An 18502-nucleotide genomic window follows, 5' to 3' on the forward strand; every position below is an offset into this window, starting at 1 on the left:
GCATCCCTAATTCTGACTGATATCTGCCAATGCCGATATTTGGTTGTTATATTAACTGGCATTAACGGAATTCTGAAGATTACATTTTCTGAATGTTATTTATTCATATAATGACTTAATTAATATTGAACATTAAACTAGTGATGTTTTTTTACATTTTTTATACACAGAGCTCAAATTTAATGCCATGAGTCATGACTATCGTCTGTTTTTAAACTATTCAAAAATTGCTTTTAGCGAATTTTATTTCTTTTTTGCTGATATATCTGTGCATCTTTAAAAAAAAGAGATGTGTGATGAAAACCAAAAGGAAATAAATGTTTTCTTGAGGAATGAATGGAAGAGAATTTGTTTGTGAAAGATTTATAACTTTCCCACACTTTGCAACGGTCACCCTTACAACATATGATCTTTATGAATACTGAAAACCTCAAAGTGGTAACCTGTAGGTGCGGTAAACACCATACATCATTTCAAAGTAGGTCACATGTACATTAAAACAGGAAATCACAAGTTCTAGGAAGCCATGTCTGAAAGGAATGGTGTTAAGACAGTTTCACTTCTGCTGTGAACTCTTCGGAGAAAGTAAACCCTCTTTGTAAACAAAACGAATTGTAAAACTAACAACGTTCTTGTTTTTGTTTTGAGTGGCAACTGTTGTCCCATAAACGACAATTAAATTAATAAATAGGATTGAAAGCATTGTAAATCAAATAACATGATTTTATTTCAACAGTTTATTCTATTTTCTTCTGTGCGGGGTCATTTACTTTAGTTTTAAAAAGACAGAGACCCTTAAAGGAGACATTCAGTCATCATTTACTCAAGCTCTCATGTCTTTCTAAACCCACAGGCGTTCTTGTTTTTTTTTTTATAGCTATTTAGCCTTAGCTACATTACAGCAAAGAACAGTGATTTTCTTCCTACCCGTGTGTTGCAGGTGGTTTTAGTGGGAGGGACATTCTCAAAATGCATTAGCAATATTTATGGTCCAGTTTCCCAGAAGAGACACCGCATATTGTAAATGTATGTACTGTATCTCCCAAAAGTCTGCACAGTCTGTACTTAATAGTTGTGATTAATGATTAAATGTTTCGATTGGCCGTTCTGCATTTGTTATTCAGTTGCTCATCCTGTAAATGTGCTGATGATGGTTCTGAGCTGTGAGATTTATAGATGTAAAAACAGATAACCAGCATTGGGCTCAAAGTCATTGTGGTTAACACATATTATAGTGTTTATTCTTGAGTGGTACGTCAGTATCATTTCCCCATATCATTGGAACATCTTCACACCACCCAGTCATTCTATACTGTAACTATCAGCCCAAAAATGATGCCGCAGGGTGTGTAATAATACATGTTTTTGATGTTAAGATGTTAGTCTGTTACAAATCCTCCAACCAAAACTACAGTATAGGTCGCTTGTCATTTTCCTTGAAAACAACCTATAGGAGAAATTATTGAAGGGATATTCCACTTTTTTTGAAAATATGCTCATTTTCCAGCTCCTCTAGAGTTAAACATTTGATTTTTACCGTTTTGGAATCCATTCAGCTGATCTCCGGGATGGTGGTACCACTTTTAGCATAGCTTAGCATAATCCATTGATTCTGATTAGACCATTAGCATCGTGCTAAAAAAATAACCAATTTTGATATTTTCCTATTTAAAACTTGACTCTTCTGTAGTTACATTGTGTACTGAGACCGACAGAAAATTAAAAGATGAGATTTTCTAGGCAGATATGGCTAGGAACTATACTCTCATTCTGGCGTAATAATCAAGGACTTTGCTGCCGTAACATGGCTGCAGGAGGCGCAATGATATTACACACCACCCGAAAATATTCCCCTTAGTAACTTTCAATGGCAGGGGACTATTTTTGGTCAGTGCGTAATATCATTGCGCCTGCTGCAGCCATGTTACAGCAGCAAAGTCCTTGATTATTAATAGAAATCGCTTCTCATAAACTACAAATGGATGGCTGGATAAACTACAAGGGTGCTTCTTCCTGGGTTAATGACATCACAAACCCAAAGATCTACACAAATGTACATGCAACAAAGATGGTGAGGCCATGTTGGGTTGTTTTTTATGATATAGCAAAGGACAATGTTGTTTGGCTCAGCTAGCAAGTTAGCTAAATGCTAATTCACACTGACAAATGCCAATCAAAACTTCTTTTTAACCCCACCAGCAAACTTTGCATGTTGGTGTTTGTTGTCGTTTGTGTAATCGTTGTAAATTATTATTTGATTAGAGTTTTTATATTATGTTTACTTGCATGCTCCTGTAGTAGGGTGGCCATTCGTGCCAGTTCCGCCGGACACGTCCTGAACATGTTTTCGGTTCAAGTCGCGTTGCTCGACCGCATACGTCATCGAGGTTCTCACATTTCAGTTAAAATACATTAAAAAAATAAGATTTATTTCTTTTAAAGGAATTGTCTACTCATTTTGCTGGAGCGCGCTGCTACACTTCGATAGCATTTAGCTTAGCCCCATTCATTCAATGGTACCACTCAGAGATAAAGTTAGAAGTGACCAAACACATCAACGTTTTTCCTATTTAAGACGAGTAGTTATACGAGCAAGTTTGGTGGTACAAAATAAAACATAGCGCTTTCTAAGCGGATTTAAAAGAGGAACTATATTGTATGGCGGAACAGCACTTTTGGGAGTACTTCGACTTGGCGCAGTAACACTCTCCCTCTCCCATTATGAGAGGGAGAAGGGGAGCGGATTTTTCAGGCGAGTTGAAGTACTCCCAAAAGTGCTGTTCCGCCATACAATATAGTTCCTCTTTTAAATCCGCTTAGAAAGCGCTACGTTTTATTTTGTACCACCAAACTTGCGTGTATAACTACTCGTCTTAAATAGGAAAAACGTTGATGTGTTTGGTCACTTCTAACTTTATCTCTGAGTGGTACCATTGAATGAATGGGGCTAAGCTAAATGCTATCGAAGTGTCGCAGCGCGCTCCAGCGCTTACGTGCACGCACTAAGATGATAGAGGGATGTATCAACAATTCTTAGTTAAGGTAATAACATATTTTAATATTGAAAATGTGTAGACTATTCCTTTAAGACATACAATCATTGTAGTTTCATTCTTACCTTGAAATGTAATGGTTGCTTTTTTGAAATTGAACCCGAAATATTAAACCTTGATGACGTATGCGGTCGACCAACGTGACTTCCGGAGAGCGCACCCGAAAACATGTTCGGGATGTGTCCGGCGGAACTGGCTAGAATGGCCACCCTATCCTGTAGCTACAGTCACGTTAAACATGGTTCTGTATTTTGTTTGGGAACTTTAGTAAAGCCATGGTTTGTTTTTGCAATAGGCTTATAGTTCCGGCGACAGATATTTGGCTAGTAAACACATTCTATAAAGACAAAACTAACAGTGTTTTACAGTCAGTAGTGATCACTAGATCTGCAGTCTATAATACCTAGAAGTAACAGCGTAACTAAAAAGTATGAGACAACTACAAACAAACATACCATTATGTAATATCCTGTAAGATTGCTTTAACAGGTTCTGCTCGATCCTCTTCATGAATATTCCCTGGGTCTGATTCACTTTATTGACAAGATTGTTTACAATACACCGGAGCACATGCCATTACCAGTAATAGTAAGGAGAGTGACGTGTCCAGACAATGTGCTGTAGGTGGCACTGAGCCAGTTAACCAATCTAAGCATATTGCATTTTGTGAGGGAGTGACTTCATAGAACCAGGAACTCAATGACCCGATTATAGGAAAATGGAAAGGCGGGGTGCATGATCTCTGAAAGCCAATGTTGACATTTTAAATCACCTAAACATACACGCCCCTACCCCAATAGAATCTGGACCTTCTTTTGACAGACCCACCCCACACATACCCAACCCAGGCAACGATTTCGGTTAGTAGACAAGCACCTTACTGCTGATTGGCTACAAGTGTGTTTTGGTACTCGGCCCGACTCCCTTTTCCAAAGCGTTTCTCAAAAATCATGCACCCCGCCTTTAAACAAAGCATGAACACATTACAGTGTAACCCTTAAAGGGACACTCCACTTTTTTTGAAAATATGCTCATTTTCCAGCTCCCCAGAGATAAAAATTAGATTCTTACTTTTTTGGAATCCAATCAGCCGCTCTCCAGGTCTGGCGCTAGCACTTTTAGCATAGCTTAGCACATCCATTGAATCTGATTTGACCATTAGCATCTCGCTAAAAATAACCAAAGAGTTTTGATATTGACAATAGCCAAGGGAACTATTTTTGGGCAGTGCGTAATATCACTACGCCCCCTGCAGCCATGTTACGGCAGCAAAGTCCTTTATTATTACGCCAGAATGAGAGTATAGTTCCTAACCATATCAGCTTAGAAAATCACAACTTTTAATTTTCCGTCGGTCTTAGTACACAATGTAACTACAGAAGAGTCAAGTTTTAAATAGGAAAAATATTGAAAATCTTTGGTTATTTTTAGCACGATGCTAATGGTCTAATCAGATTCAATGGATTGTGCTAAGCTATGCTAAAAGTGCTAGCACCAGTCCCTTTAAACACAATCAAACCTTCAAATACTTTGATGAGAGCCTTGGGCAGGGGTCGAATCTGATATAAGTGGCTAAACTAAATGTTTGAATTGATTCGTGTCAGTCTGGGGTATGGTTTGTGTGAACTCCAATCTGTACCAAACGTAATGTAAATGGGGCCAGCGGGTAGTGAGGGCGTGGAGCCAAAGCTTGACCAAACCCATAAAACATGCTTAAAGAGATACTGATGATGGGCCATTTTTGGTGTCCTGTCACAAGGGAAATATAACACCGCTGTATGACCATATCAGGTCTTATGGACATATAGGGGAATAAAATGGGGTGTGTTTGCTTAAAGTGTTTTGACAACCATCCGATTACAGACTCATAGTGATGTCCTGCAGAGCTGATGGCACAGGGTGGCATTTTTTTTGCCAAAGCACATGATTAAAAATGTCACACAAATGGTTTAACACAGCAGCACTTGGTCACTCTTGACTTTTTACACTATAGAGCTTGGATGACAGGCCACAATCACTAATCTATCAATATAAAATAAAACTTTCCCATGTCAGATTTTTGGCTTAGACCGCATAGTATGAACATCAGCGTATCTGATATTAATGTTGTGTCTGAACATCTCTGGTTATGTAATATAAACGTTGACATTACCACAGAATTACGCTTGCAGGCAGCAGGAACGATTTCTTGTAAACATAGAGCACAGTAGCACTACATGTCAGCAAGAGACACTGCACAGGTCTTCCCGGTAGGATCGTCACAATAGCACAATTATGTCTGTCAGCTAAATTATGGCAATACCTTTCATCCTTGTGCTGTGTCTTATAACAGAAGCTAAATGTTATTCTGTAGTAGTTGTATAGAAAAAAACACATCGTTTGGCTGTAATTTCTTCCCTGTCTTCACTCAGCATTGCATCACAAACTGATTTAAACCTTAAGGCTCCAGATAATTTATTAATCACAATAAATAACTTCCTCAGCAGACCTGGAAAAACACGAATAAAAGTCATTTAAACCCTCCTGGTGCGATTTAACATGGCATTGATGTTTGACTTTTGCTTTCAAAATTGAACAGACATTTAATATTCGCCTACAGTTGGTACATCAATCTGGGAGACTGATTTGTTATTTCAAACCTTGATATGCAGATTCATCATATAAATTGCAATTAATTGCATACATCAATATTTGCTGAGAAAATACCAAATGATACTCTTATACAGAAGACATCATTAAATAGACATTACAAAAAGCGACATTAGACCGTTGTATTTTCTCTTTTTAAGTGTTGGTCACTTAAACTGGCATCTTTGGCCTCTCATTCTCAGTATGTCCCAACAAAAGTGGTGCATGTGCAAATTGAAAGCTGTTAAACTGTGGCACTGTGAAGATGCATGCATGTGAAAAGCTTTTGGACCAGTGTGAAACTTCAGTAACACTCTTTTGCATTTCTTGTACATAAAATGTACTTCCTCATGCATTGGAAATGCACAACAGGGGTGTAGCCAGATAGTTTTTTCAGGGGTGGCCAGATTAGACCCAGTGATTTTATTGTGGAGGCATAATTATTATACATTCTTGTAAATCACAAACATAGGCCACAAACGTACACAAAGGATTAAAGTTAAACCATTTATTTCTAATGCTTTGACTTCCATTTATTGTTCATGTGGGTTTGGGACATCACACGGGTGAGTAAAATTGACCCATTTACATTTTTAGGAGAAGATTATTTTTGGCTTGAAATTGACAGGCAAGATTGTTACACATCTTTTGTGTCGCCTTCTACCCAAACCTCGTCTTTGACATTACAAAGTACAGTACAGTTATTGTGCAAGACATTCTGTTTAAAATAATACACAGCTTATCTCTAAAGTAAATGTTTGCAGTCTAGACTAAGATAAAGAAAAGTTTAGAGAGAAGATGACTTGTGGTTTTTTCCATTAATATCTCTCTTTCTCTTTCTGTCAGATCTGTGGTTTCTTGAATGCCATCAGTCCGGTGGGCAACGATCGGCAAAACCTCGCGGCGTTCCGCTTCTCTGCTAGTAACCCCATCCTGGATCCTTGGATCTTCATCATCTTTCGTAAGACAGTCTTTAAACACCTCAGATCCTTCTTCCGCTGTCGTTTTCCCAAAGATGCAGTAAAGACCCCCACTCAGAACGCCCTGTCTGCCCCGTTGGAAGCAGGAGACACCAGTCACAGCACCGGCATACAGAGCAAGATCTACTGTAGCCTCCCACAGTGAGATCTTGAAGATATAAAGACAAAATGACAATGTGCACTAAAAGAGTCAAGGGGATTGGGCTTTATTTGGTTAAGCCTGAAAAAAGACAGTATGAATGTATCTAGTGGTAGAAACACCAAGAATGACAGCAAAAATGGACAAATGGACGCAGTTTCATGAAATGGAAAGCAAAAGACTTTGTAAATATGAACTAAAGTTTATGCATAAGCAGGTGAAAATCCCTAGATGTGTGTATGTGAGCTTGCTAAAATAACCGAAATGTGTAAAAAAAAACAACTAAGCAAATTTGAGGATGTGGCACATACCGAAAACCACATGCATACCCAAAACAGAAGTGTGTACAGATGTTCACATAGTCTGCAGTTTATCAGCATTGAGAAACATCTAACATCAGAAACTTTGAATACCAATTAAAATCCTAAGAAATAAAATGTACTCATGTGGTTCCAATCTGTTAAGATGCAGTAGTTCAGATTTTGAGGAATTGTGATGCTGCTATTTTTACATACAATGAAAGTGAATGCAGACCACATTACGTGTGGATTTGAAATGACATGAGGTTGAGTAATGAAGGACATTTTTAAGTGTACTGTCCCTTTAAGAAAAGAGGAAAGTCTCTGTGTACTGCAGAACTGTCAAATATATCAACATGTTGAAGTGTCAGACACATCAAACGTACAGTACAGTAATATAACCATGCTATAGGGGTGGTAATGCAGTGCTCTCTGCTATAACATTTAAAGGCTTTTCACACTACATTTGAACATAGGGTCACATCTGTATCCGTGGGCCATTTATAACTCTCAAAGTGGTTAGCACCCTTTATAAACAACAGCACTGAATAACAATCGAAAGTGTAAAAAGCCTACACTTGTAAAATGAAGGGGCTTAAAAGGTTATTTACAGCGATGCCATAGAAAAAACAATTCTTATATAACCTAAAAAATCTTATTCCACCTAACTTTTTGTGAAACAGAAATGTTGATCAGATGTTAAAGGTGTAATGTGGGTTTCAGCGACATCTAGCGGTGAGATTGCAAATTACAACTAACCTCAATTTCGAAACGCAACGAGAAGCTACGTTAGTTAAAACATGGAATTGACTTCCAACTAAGGGTGTAGATAAAAGCGTCTCATTCTAATGTAATAAAAACAATACAGTTCATCATGTAAGAGACATCACTGATAATATAGTTACGTATTTTAATTTGCATTTCTGTCAAAAGATCCTTCGAAAAGTCCCACATTGCACCTTTAAAGGTTCTTAACGGAACCATTCAGCCAATAATGGGTCTTCTATGGCAGTGGTTCTCAAACTTTTTCGGCGTGCGGCCCCCCTTGTGTACAGTCCATTCTTTCACGGCCCCCCGAAAGAAAATTTATGACAAAAACAGGTCTACAAAATATTATTTTAATTAAACAAAACATACAAAATTATACCTAGTAGTGCTGTTGGTTAGTTGGCTTATTATTTGTTAGGTTTAATTACACAGAATTCATGATAAATGAATGTATCTTATAAAATGTCATAAAACTGGGGCCCCCCTGGCACCATCTCACGGCCCCCAGTTTGAAAACCACTGTTCTATGGCATTGTGAAGCACCTTTATTTTTAAGAGTGTATTAGTTACTAAATTAGTTTTACTTTATATTTGAGTCATGCTGTATTTGATCATTTTCCTCAGATAAATATAGCAGAATGGTTCACAAACCCTAAATAATTGCTCAGCAATGGTAAGTGTTTAAGTTCTACAACCTTAATAGAGTTTTTCAAGTTAAGATGTTTTTCGAAGTGGGCATTTTTGTGAAAATGTAAAAATCACATTTCAGTTTGTATTTAATGATGGCACACAAGTATGTCTACTTGATAGAATTATGATTTTATTTAAATAATCAAATCATAAGGCTTTGTATAGTGTACAGTACAGTTATAAGAATGTATGTATAGATATAAAAAGTTTGCAATGCAATGCATGCTTGCTCTCATAACCGCTCTCAAAGCTATTGCGATCGTCCCAAATATTTAACACAGAACTGTGGATATCCGACTTTAGATAGGTTACATATGCTGCTATCTGCTATATTTCAGCATATTCACACCCTTACTTAACTACACTCGCTAGCCAAAATGCTAAATGTATAAAAGGTGGCACTCAGTCCTGAGCTAATCTCTTTAATACATAATGTTATTACCTACATGTGCACAATTTGCGTGACTTACCCAGTATAGGCGGTTTTAGCAGCAACAACATAAACAAACGGCTTTTGTGGACCAAACTTAAGTTTTTTTCTGATAACAAAGCAAAATACATAAGCAGTAAATTACATTAGTTCAAATCATAGCTAAAGTGTATCAGCCATTACACTGAGTTAACATTAACTCTTTCCCCGCCATTGACAAGTTATCTCGTCAATTTAGAGACAACATTTCCCTACCAATGACGGTTTCCTGACAATTTTTTTACGGTAATCTGTAATTCCCCTATTATCCACTAGATGGATAATAAACTAAAGCAAAAAAATTTTTTCAACATTTAAAACTGTGTGTTTTGATAACCGTTCTGAATCTGATCTCTAACAAAATTGAACAACGTTTTGTTTATTTGTTTGTTTGAAAGCAAAGGGTCTTTTCTTTCATTTGATAAATATATACATAGTATGTTTGTTTATTTATAGAAGAAAATTTTCCTGGAAGGCATTTTGTGAAACTTTTGTGAAAATTAAGAGAACATCAAAAAAAGAACAAAACACGAGACAACCAGCACACAACAACAAAAGGGCAATAGTTAATGAATAGGTAGCAAATAAATGTGTAAACACGCCGCGAGAGACGACTGACTGTGGGTTCACACTAGCCACGTTTGAAGCGTCAAATTCACATCTACCGCGTCTAGGTTGCCGCTTGAACATTTTAACAGTACATTCACACGGGGCGTAAGCGTAAACGCTTCCCATTCACTTTTAATGGGTGACGTCATGCGTTGCCGAAGTGAATTGTGGATCCGTCAGTGCCGCGCCAGGGCCTTGCTCGCGGCAGAAGTCGAACATTTCTCAACTTTTCAAGCGGCAACGCGTGCGTCAGCCAATCAGACGTTATGCAAATAATCTAGGCAGAGAGCCAGCCAATTACATTTATGGAAGACCGGAGCACGTGTAGCGGCCACTGTGATTGGCTGTTGGCCACACTTCAGACAAGCCTTCCGTCAAGCGTTAACGCTTTCGCAACGTGTGAATGCGCCGTGTGTTTACTCACATCATTTGCGCGTGAAATTATAGTCATCGAGACATTCACGCGGAAATTCACGTCATGTGACTCTGCTCGCTTCCTGTAATCACGTCACTACTAGAGCAAGCTCCTGATTGGTTAACGCGGCATGTTTTTCCGCCAAAGTTAAAATTTTTCAACTTGCCCATTTGCGCGTACTACACGCGTGAATGAGGCGGAATCACATCTACCGTGCCGCGCTAAACGGCTCATTTGCGCTGTGAGACCTCCAGACGCGCGTCAATGCGTCTTTACATTGAAATCACTCACGCTTCACGCCTCTACCGCAGCTGGTCTGAACGCAGCATGATTGGCACTTGTTCTGGCGTCCTTTTAAAACTGTCGAATAATGTGGATTGGTAGGGTGGAATGTGACGTCATTTACAGTATAAAGTCGGGAGATTGACATCTGAATGGACCAATAGGACAACAGGATGGATCTGGGACGGGATAGTGAAGAGAGAGAGCGAGAGAGAAGAAACAAAACAGAGATTCACACAGACGTAACAGGTGGGAGCTGTGCATATTCTGCTGATATGTATTTATAGAATGTGTTCGCATCTGTGTGCTACTACAGTCAAGACTCTGTCATAATATTTAATAAAGTCATTCTTAAGAAACAAAGCCAATTGTACGGGAAAGTTTAAGGATACATTGTATTTGTTTTAAAACAACCGCTAAGTAATCACAACTTGCACCCAAAGTACCAGACTTTACATACAATACCATACAGACTGTGTATATGTGGGAGGGGTCAAAAGATTTACTTCAACTAAAGTATCATCCCTAATGCTAAATAATATGTATATATTCTTACAAGCCAATGTAGTTCTCTCAGAAGTTTGTAATGGGAACACATAAAACACAAATATCCTAAACCACTAACGGTGTCTATGAGACCTAACATTTTATTACAGGATAAACAAACTAAGTGATTGGTGTTTTTCATGTTCATAACCTAACCGGTTTGACATTTACTGTATCATGCAGTGCTAGTGTAAAGTTCCTCTCTTTCCCATCATGTGTGATGAAAATGTGCTGTTTGCATGCGTGTTATAAATTTGACACTCTATGATGTGATATGATATTTTTGTAAATTGCTGTATTGTTGAACCAAGTTTCTTTGCACAGTTTACAGTTTATAGTACTTCAAATATTGTTCAATTGCACTTTGCAGTTTAAGTTTCCTGCTATTGCAACGCTAGTAAAGAAAACAACACCCTCTCCAAACAAACAAAGTGTCTTTGTCGATTACTCAGAACCAAAATGTTATGCAACAAATTAATTATTTAAAAGGAAATGAGAGGGTTTATGCAGGTTGTTTTTAAATCAGTGCTGCCCTGAACAAGCTATAGAAAAATGTTACACTAATCATCCTGTTCACATACACACTCACCTAAAGGATTATTAGGAACACCTGTTCAATTTCTCATTAATGCAATTATCTAATCAACCAATCACATGGCAGTTGCTTCAATGCATTTAGGGGTGTGGTCCTGGTCAAGACAATCTCCTGAACTCCAAACTGAATGTCAGAATGGGAAAGAAAGGTGATTTATGCAATTTTGAGCGTGGCGTGGTTGTTGAGTATTTCACATTCTGCTCAGTTACTGGAAATTTCACACACAACCAATTTTAGGGTTTACAAAGAATGGTGTGAAAAGGGAAAAACATCCAGTATGCGGCAGTCCTGTGGGCGAAAATGCCTTGTTGATGCTAGAGGTCAATGGGGCGACTGATTCAAGAGCAACTTTGACTGAAATAACCACTCGTTACAACCGAGGTATGCAGCAAAGCATTTGTGAAGCCACAACACGCACAACCTTGAGGCGGATGAGCTACAACAGCAGAAGACCCCACCGGGTACCACTCATCTCCACTACAAATAGAAAAAAGAGGCTACAATTTGCACAAGCTCACCAAAATTGGACAGTTGAATACTGGAAAAAATGTTGCCTGGTCTGATGAGTCTCAATTTCTGTTGAGACATTCAGATAGTAAAGTTGGCGTAAACAGAATGAGAACATGGATCCATCATGCCTTGTTACCACTGTGCAGGCTGGTGGTAGTGGTGTAATGGTGTGGGGGATGTTTTCTTGGCACACTTTAGGTCCCTTAGTGCCAATTGGGCATCATTTAAATGACACGGCCTACCTGAGCATTGTTACTGATCATGTCCATCCCTTTACTTCCAGCAGGATAATGCACCATGTCACAAAGCTTGAATCATTTCAAATTGGTTTCTTGAACATGACAATGAGTTCAGTGTACTAAAAGGGCCCCCACAGTCACCAGATCTCAACACAATAGAGCATCTTTGGGATGTGGTGGAATGAGCTTCGTGCATATGGTGTTATAGTATGATAGCAGAACAGCGAAAATGGATTATACCATTGTATGCCTATATATTTATATGCAATTGTTAGCCTTTATTTATCCTTTGGAAATAACTTTTCTGTTTGTTGTGATTGTCCATCTTTATAGACTATTAAACATTTCATCTGATTGCAGTTATGACCATTAGCAATACAAATTTATTGGAGAGACAATAGACAAACACAAGATGGGTTCAATAAAAAGCTCTCGACTTATACTACTGACCGATGTAATACTGAAACACTTTGTGAAGGAAATATGCTAATATTTTTCACTTCATTTAACATTGACACTAATCTATTTTCAGAACTCACCCTGCTGGTGGTAATATAACCTGAAGTGTAAAATGGTTTCACAATGTGAGAACAAACCACAGAAGCAATGTGTTTACAAAAGCAAATGTATGTTTGCTCAATGCTGTTGGTCTAGGCAATTGTACAATAGGTTGAGTGGTGACGTTTAAAATACATGACAGATGTGGCGTGCCTTGATGCTCGGCCCTTTGTGTGATGAATGTCGGCAGTGAAAGTCTGTTGATGTTGCTCATTCATTTAAAAAATGAATTTACAAGCTGCTTATTTTCAACACAATGAAAGAAAGTGGATGGTTACTACTAGCTATCCATTTTTATTATATGGACATACTACTAGATAACTTCTTTTGTGCTTCATATGAATATGGCATACTTTGACTTAATCCTATGTTTTTGGGGGTTTTCTGGAGAGCTCTTATCCTAGTCCCAGACTAAAATGCATGTTTGAGATGCCTTAAAGGGATAGTTCACTTAAAAATAAAATCCTGTCATTTTCTCATCCCTATGTTGTTTTAAACCTGTATGAATCTGATGAACACAAAAGAAGATGTTTTGATAAATAATGGTAAGCACACAGCTGATTGTAACCATTGGAAAAACAAATACGATGGAATTCAATGGGTACTGTCAACTGTGTGCTTACCATCATTTATCCCAATACTTACATAATATTTGTTTTTCTACTATGGAAGTCTATGGTCACTTACCGCTGTGTGTTTACCATCATTTCTCAAAATATCTTCTTTTGTGTTTATCAGAAAAAAATAAATTCATACAGGTACAGACAAGTAAATGATGACACAATTTTCATTTTAAAGTGAACTATCCCTTTAAGGTAAGTGCTTGCAATCAATTTATTTAAGCTACACTTAAGCAAACGTGGTATGTTTAACCGGAAATATCTGTTAACAGGAGCTAAATGCTCTCGGAAAGTCTCATGATGTTAATAATTTCAGAGACTAAACAAGCCAACTGATGAATTAGTTAAATAATCAAACAAAGTTCCACTTTCTTTCCATATAAACAAACCACCACAGCACATTAAACCTGTCAACCCAAAGGGTAATATTACACAGGAATCAGATGAATAATGGCATCCTGTGACGTATACATCAATATCAGGACTGGTGTTCACCTCTTCCTCCAGCACCTTTTTTTCCATAGATGAGGAAATGTTGCGTGTGATGTTGATGATTACAGGACTTTGAGTACATACTTAATGGCAATTGAGATTCGCTTTGGCAACAGACGTCAGGATTGAAACAGATGGCAGACCTTTTACAGAGCCATGAATCAACCTTACATTTCAACATCCGTGACAACAGTCGGTATTTGCAATCTTATTTATTTAAAATCTAAGGTCAACACTTTCTTTCCGTCTGTTTGATTTGGTGTGAGTCAGACGAAATGTTTGGTATGGGAGTAAAGTTTAAATGAGCAAATGGCATCACTGAAGTGAATTTGTAGTCAGGACCCCTTAAACTGAGACTTTTTACACAAAAAGGCCCAGCCTATTGTGGCCATGCAGCCTAAGGCACACCTGTGCAATAATCATACTGTCTGGATATGCCACACCTGTGAGGTGGATGGATTATCTTGGCAAAGGAGAAGAGCTCACTACGACAGATTTGTGAACAATATTCACACCATAAACACAGCAAGTCTTAGATATTTGAGTTGAGTTCATAAAAAATGAGGGCAATTTATCATTTGTTCATTGCATAAAACTATAACCGGGTCACAGAAGAATTTATTTAACTGATTTACTTAAACACTGCTGTGGTGGGTCGCTCTTAAATGCAGGGATTTGTGTGGACGCATCATATACATCAATTTGTTAAAGGAGTAGTCTATTTTCTTAAAAAACAAACAAACAGATAATTTACTTACCACCATGTCATCCAAAATGTTGATGTCTTTCCTTGTTCAGTCCAGAAGAAATTACGTTTTTTGAGGAAAACATTCAAGGATTTTTTTATTTTAATGGACGTTAATGGACCCCAACGCTTACTAGTTTTAATGCAGTTTAAAATTGCAGTTTCAAAGGACTCTAAACGATCCCAAACAAGGCATAAGGGTCTTATCTAGCGAAACGAGGTCATTTTTGACAAGAAAAATAAAAAATGTGCACTTTTAAACCACAACTTCTCGTCTATCTCCGGTCTTGTGACGTGCCAGCACTGCCTCACGTAATTGCATAATGACGTTGAAAGGTCACGTGTTACATATATGAAACGCACATTTGCAGACCATTTTAAACAATAAACTGACACAAAGATATTAATTATTATCATTCGACATACAACAAGGTCCTCTTTCTCCACACTTGTAAACACTGGGGCGGAGTTTCGACACATCACAGGACCAGAGATTGACGAGAAGTTGTGGTTTTAAAGTGCATATTTTTTATTTTTCTTGCCAAAAATGACAATCGTTTCGCTAGATAAGACCCTTATGCCTCGTTTGGGATTGTTTAGAGTCCTTTGAAACTGCAATTTTAAACTGCATTAAAACTGTTAAGTGTTGGGGTCCATTAAAGTCCATTAAAATGAGAATTATTCTGGGATGTTTTTTCCTCAAAAAACATAATTTCTTCTCAACTGATAAAAGAAAGACATCAACATTTTGGATGACATTGTGGTGGGTATATTATCCCAAATAAATATGTAAGTAATTGAACTAATCCTTTAATTCTGTGTAATGCAACTAAACTCCGCCCTCCTGGAATGAGTTGTGGGTAATATCAGCCATTTCAGTGTCAATGCATCGAATTTTCACTTAAAATAGTGGACCATTTTTATGGAGAGTCATTTTAACATACCATGATTTGGGACATATTCATTTTCATTTCAAATACTATTTAGGATGGATAGTATGCAGATTGGTACGCAGGGTTATTATATAATCTTGTTTATATAAGGTTTGAATTGTGCTTGCGTTCGTAAAAACATCTATCTTGTTCGTGTGATATTGCTTAATTATATCAGATGTTGTAATATTAAAAACAAGATTAGATTAAATCAAATAAAAATGTGGGTTTTATATCAGATATTTGTTTTGTAACAGGCTAAATTCTGATGAACTGCCCTAGCTTTTAATGCAAATGACACTTACTTTACAGTAAAATATCTGGGTGAACATCATCTTAGTGTTTATCATTTTTTCATCATTTTTGCCAGGGGTTGTAGCTGACCGTAAATTATAGGGGTGAAAGAGATCATATGTAGTCTTCAAATTACAGTCATTTAAAACTTTAAAAATGGCTTGATCTCAGATTCCTAAAGTTATTTTGGGTTGCAATGAATCAAGCAAAGTTCAGAATTAAATTGATCAATGACAAATTTAGTATGTGTGGCTCAATGATATATACCAAAGGAGTTAGTGTCAAGCTTATGTGTCATTAATCACATACAAGTATTCGGGTAAATATGTGGGCAAAAGCTTTTCTCAGTTTACAATCAATGCCACACACACACACAGAGAGGAGGAACTGTGCAGAGAGGAAGAGAAAACCACACCATTTTCTCCTCCATTTGCAATTGGATCAATAAATAGACGTCAGCTTTGACGGCACTGTGTGGGCCACACAAACGTTTTCCACAGTTCTGGGTCACGGTGGGAAATCTAGATTACAAAATAAGAAAACCATCTCTGCTATTTTTCCATTGCGTTCCAGTAAAATAGTAAACTATGCTTTGATCTCTCATTACCTGTCATTTTCCTGCCCCAAGACAATACCACAATTCCAGCCATAAGCATCAAGTTTTGTATTGTATCTGCCTTGTATATACATCGCAACAGGATATTATGTTTGAAAACTATTACTAGTTAAAACTATTAGTGATTTACAGTTTTCTACATAAAATCATCATACGTAATGTAAAGAAAATAATGGGACAACATAACCTTGATATCTTTAATACTGACGACGGAGTAAGGTCATGTCAAAGATTGAAATAAATAATTCAAATCAAACTTTGATGCTCTAAATCTCATTATTAGATTATGAGCCTGGATTTCACAGACAGGGTCACATATTGAGAAAGTATATAAATATGCAGGCTAGTTTAAACATACGTAGCCTGCTATAATGTTACACGCAAACAGACTATTTAGGTTTCATAAACTTTTATAAACAATGTAGGTGGAACATCTTTAAAATCTCTAACCCCTTCTCATTTTAAGAGAAACTGAGATACCTGCAGTACAAATTATAAGTGACATAATTTCTGAGGACGCTGTTAAAAAATGAATAGGTTTTCCAACAGCGCCCTCTTCTGTACAGATTGTATACATCAAACAATACTTTGCAGGTTAAATGGATTATCATTTACTTAAAAGTGCACAATAAAAATTTAGCAGATGCAATAATTTTATTGTATGCTGTGTTGAGTAAAATAATCTACATTGTAAAAAGTAAATGTTGGATCTACTTTAAAAAAATATTCAATTTGTAACACTTAAAAAGTAAGTTTTATTTTCACTTTAGGTGAAAAATGATAAACAGGAGCTCTGTACATGGTAATGACATATCATGAGCCTCGTGTCCTCCTTATGTAAACCTCGTGCATACAAAAGGCTGCTGGAAAACAGGCCAAGCTCAACATAACACCAATTGTGACGATAAATTACACATTACATTAATTACAATGTTGATACAAATTAATTACAATGATGCTCAAAGTTGTGACTATTTGCTAGTTTCTCATAGTGATGGGAGAAACTCGAATCTTTGAATCAATTTGCGAAGCAATTGGTTCAACTGATTCGGTTTTTCAAAGCGTTCGAAACACCACACTCGCTGGCGATATCTGCTGGTCAAAATAGTGTAAAAGCAACTAAATTGTTCCAAATATTTTACACATTTAACAAAATAATAACACGATTTTTCTAATAAAAAATAATTTTTTTTCAAGAAGAAAAACTAATTATTTAACTTATTTAATTAAGGCATAAGTAAAAGTGTATTCTGTGTTTTTAGGGCAAACCGATCATTAAAACGTACTCCCTTTTAATTATGCACATGTTTGTCATTATATCTGTCTAGAAACAAAATGTAGACACAATTTTAGTGTTATTAGTCAGAATGATGAATGTTTTATGAGCTTGCATCATAAAATGACCCGAGTTCACCTAATCATATTAGACACTGCTGGTCATTTGTGATCAATGATTGTTTCGAAACAGTTATGACGTAATGAAGCATCAGGCTTGTTCACTATGGTTCGACTTCATACCTAAATTCTATTTATAATCTGATAAACAAGAAAGCTGCTAAATGTATTAATGTCCATAACATTTCCATGTTTTTGTTTAATTCTTTTTTCTCTTTCATCCCCTGGCTAATGTAAAAACAGTGTTGAATATGTTTGATTCAATAATAAAAAAGGTTCGACTTCATGCGGATGACGTCAAAGTACCGCGAGAATGATTCAAGAAATCATATTTCGTCTCGCTCCTGCGATACTTTGACGTCACCCGGCTGTCGATTCTTGCGGCGCCGCATGACTTGGCCAGTTTAAAAACAAAATTATTCGAAACAAAAGATTTGTAAGCAGTGCCTCGAAAGCGACCATCATCACCAAGTTCTACTATTGCCGTTAACTTACAGTTAAGTTTTGCAGATCTATACTGAAAAAAACACAATTAAACTTACCACTCAAAAACGTCCATTTCCAATCTCCAAACTATTAGGTGTGTTCGAGATCATCCGGCGCTGCGCAGACCGATCGGCGAGGTTTG

At 37.1% G+C, this 18502-nt stretch overlaps 1 protein-coding gene across 2 annotated transcripts in view; it reads left to right on the plus strand.

Moving 5' to 3' along the window:
* ptgir (prostaglandin I2 receptor) overlaps positions 1–18502 on the plus strand; it is a 112068-nt gene that overhangs the window by 25402 nt on the left and 68164 nt on the right. The window contains exon 3 of one of the 2 annotated variants that reach the window (XR_012337217.1): positions 6528–11621. Coding sequence is in view for 1 of the 2 variants with exons in the window: in XM_065281590.2 (XP_065137662.1) it covers positions 6528–6806 (279 nt within the window). In the remaining variant the exon portion in view is untranslated. Of the gene's footprint in view, positions 1–6527; positions 11646–18502 lie in introns of those variants that run through there. The other variant, XM_065281590.2, reaches the window with a different exon arrangement.

Source organism: Paramisgurnus dabryanus, chromosome 8, assembly GCF_030506205.2.
Source record: "Paramisgurnus dabryanus chromosome 8, PD_genome_1.1, whole genome shotgun sequence".
Classification (NCBI taxonomy): domain Eukaryota; kingdom Metazoa; phylum Chordata; class Actinopteri; order Cypriniformes; family Cobitidae; genus Paramisgurnus; species Paramisgurnus dabryanus.